We start from the raw sequence: 13,279 nt of genomic DNA on the forward strand, positions 1-13,279 counted from the left end.
GAGTGAAATTAATGCCTCAGCACAATTTCTCTGTATTGCCGCTGTTATTTAATTCATGATAACTTTCCCCATTCATCAGGTTTATATTTAAATCCGGTAGTGCAGAAGTTACATTGTAAATAATCACGGAGGTAAACCCTGCGCAACTGGATTCAACTTAATGGAGAAATAAACCTGCGAACTGGTCTATGGTGCTGTGTGAGTATTGCAATAGGTGGAATATGATTTAAATTGGTGGCATAGTTCAGAACAATTGGGTGCATAAGAATAATAATATCATTGAGAACTCACAGATCTTGTACCAGATGCTATTCAGTACATCTTGACTTAAGGACTGGAGAAATTGGCATGTTAGAATGAGATTGGCATGGTACCAATATTTCTTGATTCAATAATGACTCCACAAGCTCCAGGATTCATGCAGCAGAACTTTTAAGTGGAATATAATAGAAACTAGCCTGTACTTAAATTATTGTGTGTGCAATCTTCATAAGAACATCTTTTAACTTTTTTTTGGTGCCTGTTTTACAGACTGTTTTAAATAAGGCCAGCTCCTGTGAGCTGTGGCACAAGGCATTTTACTTAAGGCAGAACTAAAGGTTGAATATGTTTCAAGTTCTCTTGCAGGGGCTCTTGTGCTGCAATGTCTGTTATGTACTCACTCTAACAAATTGGAGGGTTGTGCCCCATACAGACAAGCAGCTCCAACTGCATTTTAATAAGGTCTAACATATTCAAAACCCATGCAAATATGGTTTGTGTTTCATTTTACAATTTTTACACTAACACAAAGGAAAGTCAGATTGTTACAAAGTGCCGTAATTTAACATTTTTTTTTCGTTTCATTAATGGTTTATTCAGTTATTGTTGTATTTTACTTGTCTTTTGATTATTCAGTTATTGTTGTATTTTATTGCAGTTTTCAATGAGCTTGACATTTATTGTGGTTTTATTCAGTTCTTATTGTATTTTATTGCAGTTTTCAATGAGCTTGACATTTATTGTGTTTTATTCAGTTCTTATTGTATTTTATTGCAGTTTTCAATGAGCTTTACATTTATTGTGTTTTATTCAGTTCTTATTGTATTTTATTGCAGTTTTCAATGAGCTTTACATTTATTGTGTTTTATTCCGTTCTTATTGTATTTTAATGCTGTTTTTAATGAGCTTTACATGTATTGTTCATTGTTGTTTACTAATTTCTTTGGAATATTGTTCGTTAATGTTTTAAGTCCCCCTGGAATAGGGGCAGCAGAGGTTACAATTGTGCTCCTTTAGAATGTAGACAGGGCATAGATTTAATGTATAGTCATAGTGGGATATGGGTTAACAAGGGATTCCAATACGGACCAGGGGAACTGAACAGCTTTAGTGGAGTACATCTAATTTGTATCTTAGCCTACACAGGTATTAAAGACAGGAGTTTTGAAGCGATAGCACAAAGGACATGGTGGGACAAAGACAGACAGAATGGTAGTCAGGATTGTACATGTAACAGAGAGAGAGAGAGTTAATACATATGCTAATGTACACAGACAGGCTGCAACTCACAAGTTCAATGATACATATGCTAATGTTAGCAGACAAGCTGCAACACACAGTTAAATCACAAGAAACAATCCCCCCCCTGCTTGGTCACTTTTCATCACCCCATGAAAGGGAGCACCAGTTTCCAACAACGTGAGCTGCTTGACACTTTAATATCAGGCTCCAAACAGCCTTCGGAGATCGGTGGCCCTAGGGTTCGGGGCTGAAGAGGACATCAGATACGAGCCACAATCAAACGGAACCGCCTGACTACTGCTACTCGTTCGCTGCTGAAGGCAGCGCTTCTCATAGACTGCTACTCGTTCGCTGCTGAAGGCAGCGCTTCTCATAGACTGCTACTTGTTCGCTGCTGAAGGCAGCGCCTCTCACAGACTTCGTCGGGACAACACTTACAAAGGTCGTGTGCTTCAAAGACACTGCTTCAATATTTCAACGTATGGGATGGACTAGACTCTTTACTGAGAACTGGAGCCTGATACTCCAAACCCTAATAAGCAGCTGGACTCACTCCCCTGACCTTCATGGTGCTCCCCTACCTAAAGACTTTACACAGACATTACAATTCGGTTATTGACCAGCTGGGTAAAACTACACCTTACACTTGAAAGATCAGTGTTACTGATCTAAAAGAAAAGTGAGGAGAGGGGGGGGGGGGGGGGATCAGTCACACTGACACTAGTAACCAAAGATCAGTAACACTGATCATGGTGAAAGATCAGTATTACTGATCTAAAAGAAAAGTGAGGATTGTGAGAGATGGGAAAATTGATCTAAAATTATGAACATGGAAGAAACTAAAGTTCATCAGTAAAATGGCTGTAACCAGTTCAAACAGGATAAGTTTGGGGCTTAGGATGCAGGAAAGCAGAGTCAGCACGATTAACATAAGAATCTTCTATCCTTTGTGACAAGACCATAGGACTAAGATAAGGAATGGTAAGGTACAATAGAATGTAGGAAGTTGAGGTAGTCTGGATCAGATAAGGGTCTCCTAGCCCTGGACAGAAGTACCAAGTCATACATTTCTAATTAGCTAACCATACACAGATTTATACATATGAAATTAGCCAACCCTAGATAGAATGAGTCAACTCTGCATATTAAGAGACTGTAGCCCAGAGAATCAGGAAGGTGTGAATAAGGACAATGACATGATGGGGCACCCACAGGATACCCCCTGGTCCTCCAAGTGTACTGAAACTGCACGTAGGCAGGAAGAATTACCTATGCCAAACCCATCCAGGGGGCAGAAGAATGTAAGGGGGAGGGCATTCTGACACTGAAATTGACTGTATAAAAGTTGGGTGAGCCCCAGTATGTGTGTGTATTCCCAGGGTAAGGGGAAGCACCCAACTTTGCATTGTTGTAGTAATAAATGTTCTTTGTTCTCAATTTTTGTCTCGAGCAAATTCTTTAAAGGTACTTTAATTCCTAACAAAACTGTCTGACCCTTTCAATCTTTTCCGTCATTTTGTCTTTCATCCTCCTCCCTCCATTTTCACCTTCCTCTAACTCATATTTCCTCAGTTTTTCTCTTCCTCCTATTGCCTCTATTTCTCAGCCTCCAACTCCATCCATTTCTCTCTTTCCTCTTCCACCCTCAATTTTACAATTCCAATTGCAACTCAACAGATCTATCCTCTGGAAAATCATCTAAATCTTTCTCAACAAATTTTCCCTCACCTCTATATTTCATTATAATCCTCTGTATTTGTATTTTCCTTATCAAATGTTTAACTTCAGTCAGATTTAGTGCCTTAGAAATAACCATCAGTTTGTAGTGGCTACTACAGTAGAGCTACTAAAGAAATGCAAACACACACCAGACTAGTCAATTCAGGGTTTACAGGCTTCTTTTATATGCTGCATGTCCCAGGCTCCACAGGACATGATGGAATGTCACTATGAGATTGCTGCCGATTCAAGGGACCAGCAGGTTTAAATGTAGCCTTGTGAGTGTCCCGTGCCTTCAAGCAGGAGACTCAACAGCTCAACGTGCCGTTCCTTGGCACTCGGTATCTCTCACCTGCGGTCCATTAGATGAGTAGGCAGACGTTTGGTCAATCGTAAATGTTCAGTACACAAGTGTGCGATTGTTTTGTAGCACTCTGAAGGGGCATTCATATGGCTTCTGTAAGGGTGGTCCGTGGGCATTTCTATGCATAAACATAAACTCACAGTCCTGGAGTTCCTTTGGGATGAAAGCTATCATTGTTCTATGCCTTGACGTGGGAACTAGGGTCAATTTTCCAAGCTGCTTCCATAGTCTGCCTAAGACTTCAGTCTGTATGCTGCGGGCACGAACTCCTCAGGTATGTTAGAAATTAAAGTACCTTTAAAGAAATTGCTCGAGACAAAAATTGAGAACAAAGAACATTTATTACTACAACAATGCAAAGTTGGGTGCTTCCCCTTACCCTGGGAATACACACATACACTGGGGCTCACCCAACTTTTATACAGTTGATTTCAGTATAGGAATACCCTCCCCCTTACATTCTTCTGCCTCCTGCTGGAGAGGTTTGGCATTAGGCAATCCTGCCTGCCTACGTGCAATTTCAGTATACTTGGAGAACCAGGGGGTATCCTGTCGGTGTCCCTTCATGTTATTGTCCTTATTCACACCTTCCTGATTCTCGGGGCTACAGTCTCTTGATATGCAGAGTTGGCTCATCCTGTCTAGGGTTGGCTAATTTCATATGTATAAATCTGTGTGAGGTTAGCTAATTAGATATGCAGGACTTGGTACTTCTGTCCAGGGCTAGGAGACCCTTATCTGATCCAGACTACCTCAACTTCCTACATTCTATTGTTCCTTACCACTCCTTATCTTAGTCTTATGGTCTTGTCACAAAGACTAGAAGATTCTTATGTTAATCGTGCTGACTCTGCTTTCCTGCATCCTAACCCCCAAGCTTATCCTGTTTGTACTGGTTACAGCCATTAACTGATGAACTTTAGTTTCTTCCATGTTCATAATTTTAGATCAATTTTCCCATCTCTCACAGGTACAATGACCGGGGCTCCATAAACCAACTCAGCTAATGAGAAGTTGAAATCCTCCTTGAGTGCATTCTTATACCCAGGAAGATCCAGAGAAGCTCATCTGCCCAATCAGGACCCTGGAGGTGAGCCATCAGTGCAGCCTTCATGTGGCTATGGAAACACTCGACCAAGCCATTCAACTGTGGGTGGTAGGCTGTCGTGCGTTGGAGCTGAATTCCCAGCAGTCACGACAAAACGTCCCAGAGTGCGAAGGTAAACTGTGGGCCTGTCGGAGGTGATGTGTGTGATCTGAGATACCCAGACAGAAATAAAAGCTCTGGTGCATGAATCAGTCAATCATAGGAACCGCCTCTGGCCACGTAATGAATTTATCCATGTCCATTAACAAATACCTAGACCCTTGTGACACCGGAAGTGGGCCAACAATGCCAACATGCACGTGGTCGGATCTGTGTTGCAGTGGCTGGAAAGGCTGAAGTGGCATATTCACGAACCTTTGTAATTTTGCAGATTGGCCGTCTGTGAACATCTTTGCCTAGTACGTGACCTGCTTTTTGAGTCAATGTCATACAAACTTGTTGGCTATCAGGTGGACCATCGCTCAAATGGAGGGGTGGGACAGTCCATGAATGGCATCAAAAATGCAATGTCTCCATGCAGCAGGGATGATAGGTCAAGGATGACCTGTGGAAACATTGCACAGCAGAGAGATACCTTGCGGCCCAAAGGCTACATCCTCGAGATGTAGGCTCATGACAGCAGTTCTATAAGCCAGGAATTTGTCATCCTGGCACTGAGCGTTGGTGAGTGCCATGTAGTCTACACCCAGAGAGAGGGCAAGTACTGCTTGAACAAAGGAGCAGGACAGGCCACCAGCTACCACATTACTCTTATCAGAGATATGTTTAATCCTGGTTGAAAAGTTGGATATATGATAGGTGGCATTGCTGGCAAGCTGACCCGGGATCTGATGCCTTCGCGAAGATGAATGTTAGCGTTTTGTGGCCATTAAAAACCATGAAGTGCCTGTCTTCCAAAAAATAGTGGAAATGTCTGACCTCTAGGTACAGGGCCAGCAGCTCCCTATTGAATGTGCTGTATTTTGTATCGGGAGGGGAAGTGCCCACTAAAAACGGTAGTGGCTTCCATTGTCCATTGGTGTACTGTTCCAAGACCCCGTCTACTGCTGTGCTGGATGTATCTATCATCAAGGGGATAGATGCATCCAACATGGCAGTAGATGGGGATGGGCCAGCAATGTTGCCTTCGCAAAGGCATCTTGTCTGCTGGAATGCAATTGACATCTTCTTTGTCCACTTAAATTCTTTGGCATTTAAAGGTTAAAGAGGGGTTTCATAATATGAACTGCAGAGTGTAGAAAGCAATGATGGAAATTGACTATCCCCACAAATTCCTAGAGTCATTTGATGGTATCAAGCCTCGGGAATTTGAGGATGGCTTCCACCTTGTTAGGCAATAGGACATCCCGGCTGCTCATCTGATGTCCCAAGAACTCAATAGAGGACTGTACAAATTTTCACTTGGCAAGGTTCACAGCCCGAACTCCTGTAGGTGGCAGCAGAGTAAATGCAGATGGTGCAGGTGCTCTTTGTGGGAGTGGTTTGCGATGAGTATGTGTAATGGAGGATTTAGACCATGCTTTTGCTTATGCATGGCTGAGTATCATTATCCTGAGAATAATGTATGCATAATCTAATTTCCACCCTAGAGCGCAGAGATGCATGTGAATCAGAAGACATAATCTAATTTACACCATGAGGTCCAGAGATGTAGTTGTCTTTTGTTGGTCGAAGACTGTCAGGCGAGACCTTGAAGATAAGTAAACCATTTATTCAAAGTGATAAGCTATGAGTAAACAATTTTTGGGTTATATAAGCCATGGTCCCATTGCTGGTTTCAGACTCTGAGGGGTGGAAACATCTCTCGGCAAGAACTTCTAGAGTCCAACCAATGTCCAGGTTGGGGGAGGTGGAGAAGCTGCTACTTGCACCCTGGCAACCTACTACAAGTGTGCGATCGTTGCCTGGCTTCAGCACTTGGGACAGTCCAGGTGTTGATAAGTATAATTGGGAAGGGCTTGCATATTGTAGTTTGAAATCAGCTTAAGGTTTTGTAATAAAGATTTGCATAAACTGAAGTGCTCTCGGCGTGTGTCTCTGTTTTCTTTCGGTAGCTCAAACACTGTGACCAATCGAAAATGAACAAAGTGAGAGGTACAAGTTTACCAGAACAATATGTTATCCAAGTATACAAAAAGGAAGTCCATGCCACACACCCCGACATCCATCAGTCGCTGGACTGTTGTGCAACATTTTTGAGCCCAAAAATCATTCTCAAAAATTCAGAGGCCGAAGTGTTATAACAGTCTTAGGCACATCTGCGGTTTACAGGTATTTGCTGATACCCATGCACCAGGTCAATTTAAGAAAATATCCTGGCCCCATGAAGATTAGCTGTAAAGTCCTGTATATGGGTGACAGTCTGCAGTGGTAGCATCGTTGAGATGCCTGTAATCCCCATAAGGTCTCTAGCCTCCCATGGCTTTGGGCACTATATATAGCAGGGAGGCCCAATGGGCTATCAGACCTGCGTATGATTCCAAGGTCCTATATTTTGTGGAACTCTTGTTTTGCAAGGTGCAACTTGTCAAGCAGTGGGCATTGGACTTGGGCATCATTGTGTGAGGATGTGGTGTGTTATGCCATGTTTGGGTGTGGCAGTGGACAACTGGGGAGTGACAATGTCTGGAAATTCTGCAAGAACTTTGGCAAATTTGTTGTTAAAGTACTCCTCATCGGCTAGGTGCAGGGCGGGTCGTTTGGCTTTTCCAAGGTAGAAAGTCTGGAATGTTAGTCAGCACCCAGCTACGGTCGGGACAAGGCAGCAAGAATGAACTTCCATGTGAACTTATTGTCGCCAAATTTTGGGGATATAGTCCGTGTGCTGTACATATGAATTGAACTGTTATTCACTGCAGTAAGTGCTGCACCCGTGTTCCTGGGATGTGTGTCAAAGCCCAAAGGAAGGACACTAACCTCTGCGCCCGTATCGACTAGAAATTTGTGTTGGAAGAGTTGGTCTCAGATATAGAGTTGGCTGTTACGGTGGTCAGCCGCTGTAGCCATTAGCGATGACTGGCCACAGTATATCCCAGACTCATGCTTGTCTGGGGGAGCATGCACCCTCGTGGAATCTTGGCCTTTGGGTGTGATGCAAGCACCTTGCTGTTTTGCATGAGCAGCCACTGTTCAAAGGTTATCAAAGTTTCATTGGTTACATTTAAGGAAAGACTGGATCGTTACATGGATAGGAGGGGACTAGAGGGGTATGGACCGGGTGCTGGTCAGTGGGACTAGGAGGGTGGGGATTTGCTACGGCATGGACTAGTAGGGCCGAACTGGCCTGTTTTGTGCCTTAAGGGGTTATATGGTTAAAGTCCTCATCAGCCAACACGAGGCAGATGTCTTCCTGGATATGCTCTAAAAACTGCTCAAAGAGCAAGCAAGCCCCATGGCTATCTGTAGTGTGAACATGTCATTCATTAACTGCAAAGGGGCACGGTCCCTTTGCAACTCGTTCATGCCATGATAGACCATATATCCAGAGGAGGATTTTAGATCTTCGTACTTGCCGAAAGATGGTGGGTCCCAAAGAAAATCCATGACTAAACCGGCTGTATCCAGGTCGAGGGCGCTTACCACATGATAGTACTTAGGGGCATCCACTTCTATCTTGTGAATGCGGAACTGTGCCTCAGGCTGCCCAAACCAAACTTCAGGTTGAGTGGTCCAAAAGACAGGCAGTTTGAGCGAAACCGCTGCATAGTCCATGTTGGGTCCAAAATCCACTCGGGCCATCAGGTTCACGAATGCAGAAAATGTGTTGCCCTCATCGCCATTTCAGACCTACTATTTTTTATATTGTTGCATCTATTAAAATTTTCTAAAGAATCAATTTTCTGAGCCAGTATTTCTGATGTCTTAATAACATTTTTATTCATATTATTTTCCTTTCAAAACAGCCATATCTACTTCCACACCTTTTAGTCTTTCTTCCACTTCTTCAAACTGTTTTTTCATGTTCATCATTACGTTCTTGCTGTTATTGCTGCTGGTCTATGACGTAACATTTGGCCAACTTTTACAACAAAAATCACAGAATCTTTTACAATGTCACAAAATGTTAAATTACCCACATACTTTAACAAAGGACCATGGAACCACCCCTCGTCCCCAACTTTCCCTTACTCAGAAGAGACGAAAGGCCTCTTCCCAGTGTGGCCCTGCTGGTGGGTCATCAGGTGGGAGGACTGGATAAATCCCTTACCACATTCGGGGCAAGTGAAGGGCCTCTCCCCAGTGTGCACCTGCTGGTGGGTCAGCAGGTAGGATGACGTGGTGAAGCCCTTGCCACACTTGAGGCAGATGAAACGCCTCTCCCCGGTGTGGACCCACTGGTGGTTCTGCAGGCTGGAGTAGGTGAAGCCCTTGCCACACTTGGGGCAGATGAAGGGCCTTTCCCCGATGTGGGCCCGCTGGTGTAGCAGCAGGTGGGACGACTTGGTGAAGCCTATGCCGCACTCGGGGCAGGTGAATGGCCTCTCCCCAGTGTGGAGCCGCTGGTGGTTCTGCAGGCTGGAGGAGTAGGTGAAGCCTCTGCCTGTGGCAGATGAAGGGCCTTTCACTGGTGTGGACACGCTGGTGTCTCAGCAGGCGAGGTGTGCTTGAAGCCCTTGTCGCATTCGGGACAGATGAAGGGCCTCTCCCCGGTGTGGACCCGCTAGTGGGTCAGCAGGAGGGACGATTTGGTGAAACCGTTGCCACACTTTGGGCAAGTGAAGGGCCTTTCCCCGGTGTGGGCCCGCTGTGGATCGTCAGGTGGGATGACTTGGTGAAGCCCTTGCCACACTTGGGGCAGGTGAATGGCCTCTCCCCAGTGTGCAACCGCTGGTGGGTCAGCAGGTTGGATGATGTGGTGAAGCTCTTGCCACACTTGGGGCAGATGAAGGGCCTCTCCCCAGTGCGGACCCACTGGTGGTTCTGCAGGCTGGAGGAGTAGATGAAGCCCTTGCCACACCTATCCAGGTGAAGGACCTCTCACCATTGTGGACCCGCTGGTGTCTCAGCAGGCTAGAGGTGTGCTTGAATCCTTTGTTACATTCAGGGCAGGTGAAGGGCCTCTCCCCGGTATGGGTCTGATGGTGGATCATCAGATGGGATGACTGGGTGAAGCCCTTACCGCACTCTTGGCAGGTGAAGGGCTTCTCCCCAGTGTGGACCCGCTGGTGGGTCAGCAGGTGGGATGTCTGAGTGAATCCCTTCCCGCATTCAGGGCAAGTGAACGGCCTCTCCCCAGTGTGGACCCGCTGGTGGGTCAGCAAGCTGGAGGAGTGGGTGAAGCCCTTGCCACACTCGGGGCAGGTGAAAGGCCTCTCCCCGGTGTGGACCCGCTGGTGGGTCAGCAGGCTGGAGGTGTGCTTGAAGCCCTTGCCACACTTGGGGCAAGCGAAGGGCCTCTCCCCAGTGTGGACCCGCTGGTGAGTCTGCAGGCTGGTGGTCTGGGTGAAGCCCTTGCCGCACTCAGGACAGTTGAAGGGCCTCTCCCCGGTGTGGACCCGCTGGTGGGTCAGCAGGCTGGAGGTGTGCTTGAAGCCCTTGCCGCACTCAGAGCACGTAAATGGCCTCTCCCTGGTGTGGACCCGCTGGTGGGTCAGCAGGCTGGAAGTCTGGCTGAAGCCCTTGCCGCACTCAGGGCAAGTGAATGGCCTCTCCCCGGTGTGGACCCTCTTGTGGGTCAACAGGTTCGAGGTGCAGGCGAAGCTCTTGCCGCACTCAGGGCAGGTGAAGGGCCTCTCCCCAGTGTGGAGCCGCTGGTGGGTCAACAAGCTGGAGGTGTGCTTGAAGCCTTTTCCACACTTGGGGCAAGTGAAGGGCCTCTCCCCGGTGTGGACCCACTGGTGAGTCTGCAGGCTGGTGGTCTGGGTGAAGCTCTTGCCGCACTTGGGGCAGGTGAAGGGCCTCTCCCCAGTGTGGACCCGCTGGTGTCTCTTTAACTCACTCGACCTTTTAAAGTTCTTCCCGCAGTCGGAGCATTGAAGCAGGTTCATTTCTGTGGGGACAAGAGGGCGTGAACTGGGGATAAATCAATGCAGTCTTGCCCCAGAGTGCACGAGAGGATGTGACCAGGGATAAATCAATGCAGTCCTGCCCCGAGCCACACGAGGATGTGACCAGGGGATAAATCAATGCAGTCCTGCCCCAGGGCGGATGAGAGGATGTGAATAGTGTATAAATGAATGCAGTTCCCCACCAGGGCGGATGAGAGGATGTGACCAGGGGATAGATGAATGCAGTTCTCCACCAGGGCGGATGAGAGGATGTGACCAGGGGATAGATGAATGAAGTTCTCCACCAGGGCGGATGAGAGGATGTGACCAGCAGATAGATCAATGCAGTCCTGCCCCGAACCACATGAGGATGTGACCAGGGGATAATGAATGCAGTTCTCCACCAGAGCGGATGAGAGCATGTGACCAGGGGAATGCAGTTCTCCACCAGGGCGGATGAGAGGATGTGACCAGGGGATAGATGAATGCAGTTCTCCACCAGGGCGGATGAGAGGATGTGACCGGGGATAGATGAATGCAGTTCTCCACCTGGACGGGCGGATGAGAGGATGTGACCAAGGGATAGATGAATGCAGTCCTGCCCGGGCCGCCCCGCGCGGGCTCAGCCCGATGGAGGCTCCCGTCGAGCTGGGCCGCAGGTTAAATCCAGCCCGAGGCTGGGCCTAGGCCCGGGCCCACGGGAGCTCTGGGTTCCAGGAGCCGGTGCTGCGCTCTGCTCCCAGCGCCCGGTGCTGAACCGCCTCCGGTCCGGCTGCCCCCGACCCAGCGTTTGCCCAGGATGATGCGGAACCCCCTTCCTCAACCTGCTCTCGCCCTTTCGTCCATCACTCGGCTCCTCCTCGCGGGCTGCGGCCGCCCCGTCACGTGACGGCGTCCCCCGCCCAGGCGGCGGCGCGCTGACGTCACCGCGCCGCCTGCGGCCCTGAGCGCCGTTCCCTCGGCAACGGGCCGCTCCACGGAGGAGGCCGCGGCCTGGCCTGGGCCTGGGGTTGAGGTGAGACTTTCCCCGGGCGGGGGTGGAAGAGGGAGAGGGAGAGGGAGAGGGCGAGGGCGAGGGCGAGGGCCAGGCCGGTGGGACCAAGGTCCGGTCGGGGTCTCATCTTCCCATAGTCGGGCCGGGAGGTGAGGGTGAGGGGAGGCAGGTGGGGGTGAGGGGAGGGGAGTGGGTTGAGGGGACGGGGGGTTGAGGGGAGGGGGGGTTGAGGGGAGGGGTTTGAGGGGAGGGGGGTTGAGGGGAGGGGGGTTGAGGAGAGGGCGGTTGAGGGGAGGGGTGCTGGGGGTGAGGGAGGGGAGGGGGAGGGGGTGGGGGGGAGGAGGAGGGGGAGGGGGTGGGGGGGAGGAGGAGGGGGAGGGGGTGGGGGTGAGGGGGGGTGAGGGTGAGGGGAGGAGGAGGAGGCCTGGGGCCGCGCCTCCTGTCACACGGGGAAGGATCAGGGAGAAGGGCCCCTGACAACGGCCTGGGCAGCGAGTGCGTCCGGCTGCACGGATGGGCGAGGGCAGCAGTCGGCGAGGGATGGAGGGGAGGGGGTGGTGAGGAGAACTGGTTGGGGGGATGGAGGAGAGCAGGTGGGGAGGTGGACGGGGTGGGGAGGTGGACGGGGTGGGTAGGAAGGAGGTGCGAAGTGGGGTAGTGGACGTAGGGTAGGGCTATGGAGAAAGGGGAGTAGGTGGAGGAAGAGACCAGGGGAAGGGGTGGTGGAGGGGTTGGGGGGAGTAGGGGAGGGGCAGGGCAAGTGTATGGGCGCGGACGGCGGATGGAGGATCCACGGCAGGGATGATGCTCACTCCCACCTACATGACAGCAGGTCCACCCCAGATTCTTTTCCTGGGGGCCAGGCAGAGTGTGGACTGGGTGGTGTGGATCCTTGATGATCATTGCTGCTCTCTGACAGCATCGTTCCCTGTAGATGTTCTCAATCCCTTTCAATGATCCGGATGATCATGTGGGAAATGGGATCAACAAGTTTGCAGATGATGCAAAGATTGAAAGTGCAGTGGACGGTGAGGAAGGTTTCCAAAGCTGCAGTGGGATCTGGACCAGCTGGAAAAATGAGCTGCAGAATGGCAGATGGAATTTTAACACAGTTGTTGCACTTTGGGAGGTTGAACCTGTTAAGTATTTGATGTTTCAGAAAGCACTGCACACGGAGACGTTACGCTTCATTCGTTGTCTTATACAGAACTAAGATGGTTCCCCAGTGACAACGAGTGATGATGTCATCATGCTGTGCCTGCAGGTGTATATACAGAACACTCTCCCCCCAACACAATAAATGCTTCGTGAAAATAACACACGGGCAGCACTTGTACTAAACTACAATAATTATGTGGTGCCCAGACTAATGGTGAGGGTTATGACTCTACTATAAGTATGAAATGTGAAGTCACTGAACATAGTCCTTCCGCCTTCAGCAGGATGTTCTCTCTTTGATCGACTCAGGGAGGTAGAATGCGTCGGGGTACTTTGTAACCTCTCCGAACTCTGCATTTGGGGGTACTAACTCAGTTGGTGGTGAAGTGTGTCGTTGGCGAACCCCATTAGGATTGTTGAGTAGGGCACAGTGTAGGGCTGTTCTG

At 48.9% G+C, this 13,279-nt stretch overlaps 1 protein-coding gene across 3 annotated transcripts in view; it reads right to left on the minus strand.

Annotated features, from left to right (window-relative positions):
• The window catches only part of LOC138736044 (zinc finger protein 774-like), a 40,593-nt gene extending 27,710 nt beyond the window's left edge, over window positions 1-12,883 (minus strand). Inside the window, exons 1-3 of one of the 3 annotated variants that reach the window (XM_069884897.1) lie at window positions 11,506-11,843; window positions 9,669-10,683; window positions 8,841-9,173 (exon numbers count right to left, since the gene is read on the minus strand). In XM_069884897.1, the coding sequence (XP_069740998.1) occupies window positions 8,841-9,173; window positions 9,669-10,683; window positions 11,506-11,527 (1,370 nt within the window). In that variant the 5' untranslated portion in view covers window positions 11,528-11,843. Of the gene's footprint in view, window positions 1-8,840; window positions 9,174-9,440; window positions 10,684-11,230; window positions 11,844-12,497 lie in introns of those variants that run through there. The other 2 variants (XM_069884889.1, XM_069884878.1) reach the window with 2 other exon arrangements.
• Between the last annotated feature and the right edge of the window lie 396 nt (window positions 12,884-13,279).

The sequence above is a fragment of the Narcine bancroftii genome, chromosome 1 (assembly GCF_036971445.1).
Source record: "Narcine bancroftii isolate sNarBan1 chromosome 1, sNarBan1.hap1, whole genome shotgun sequence".
Classification (NCBI taxonomy): Eukaryota; Metazoa; Chordata; class Chondrichthyes; order Torpediniformes; family Narcinidae; genus Narcine; species Narcine bancroftii.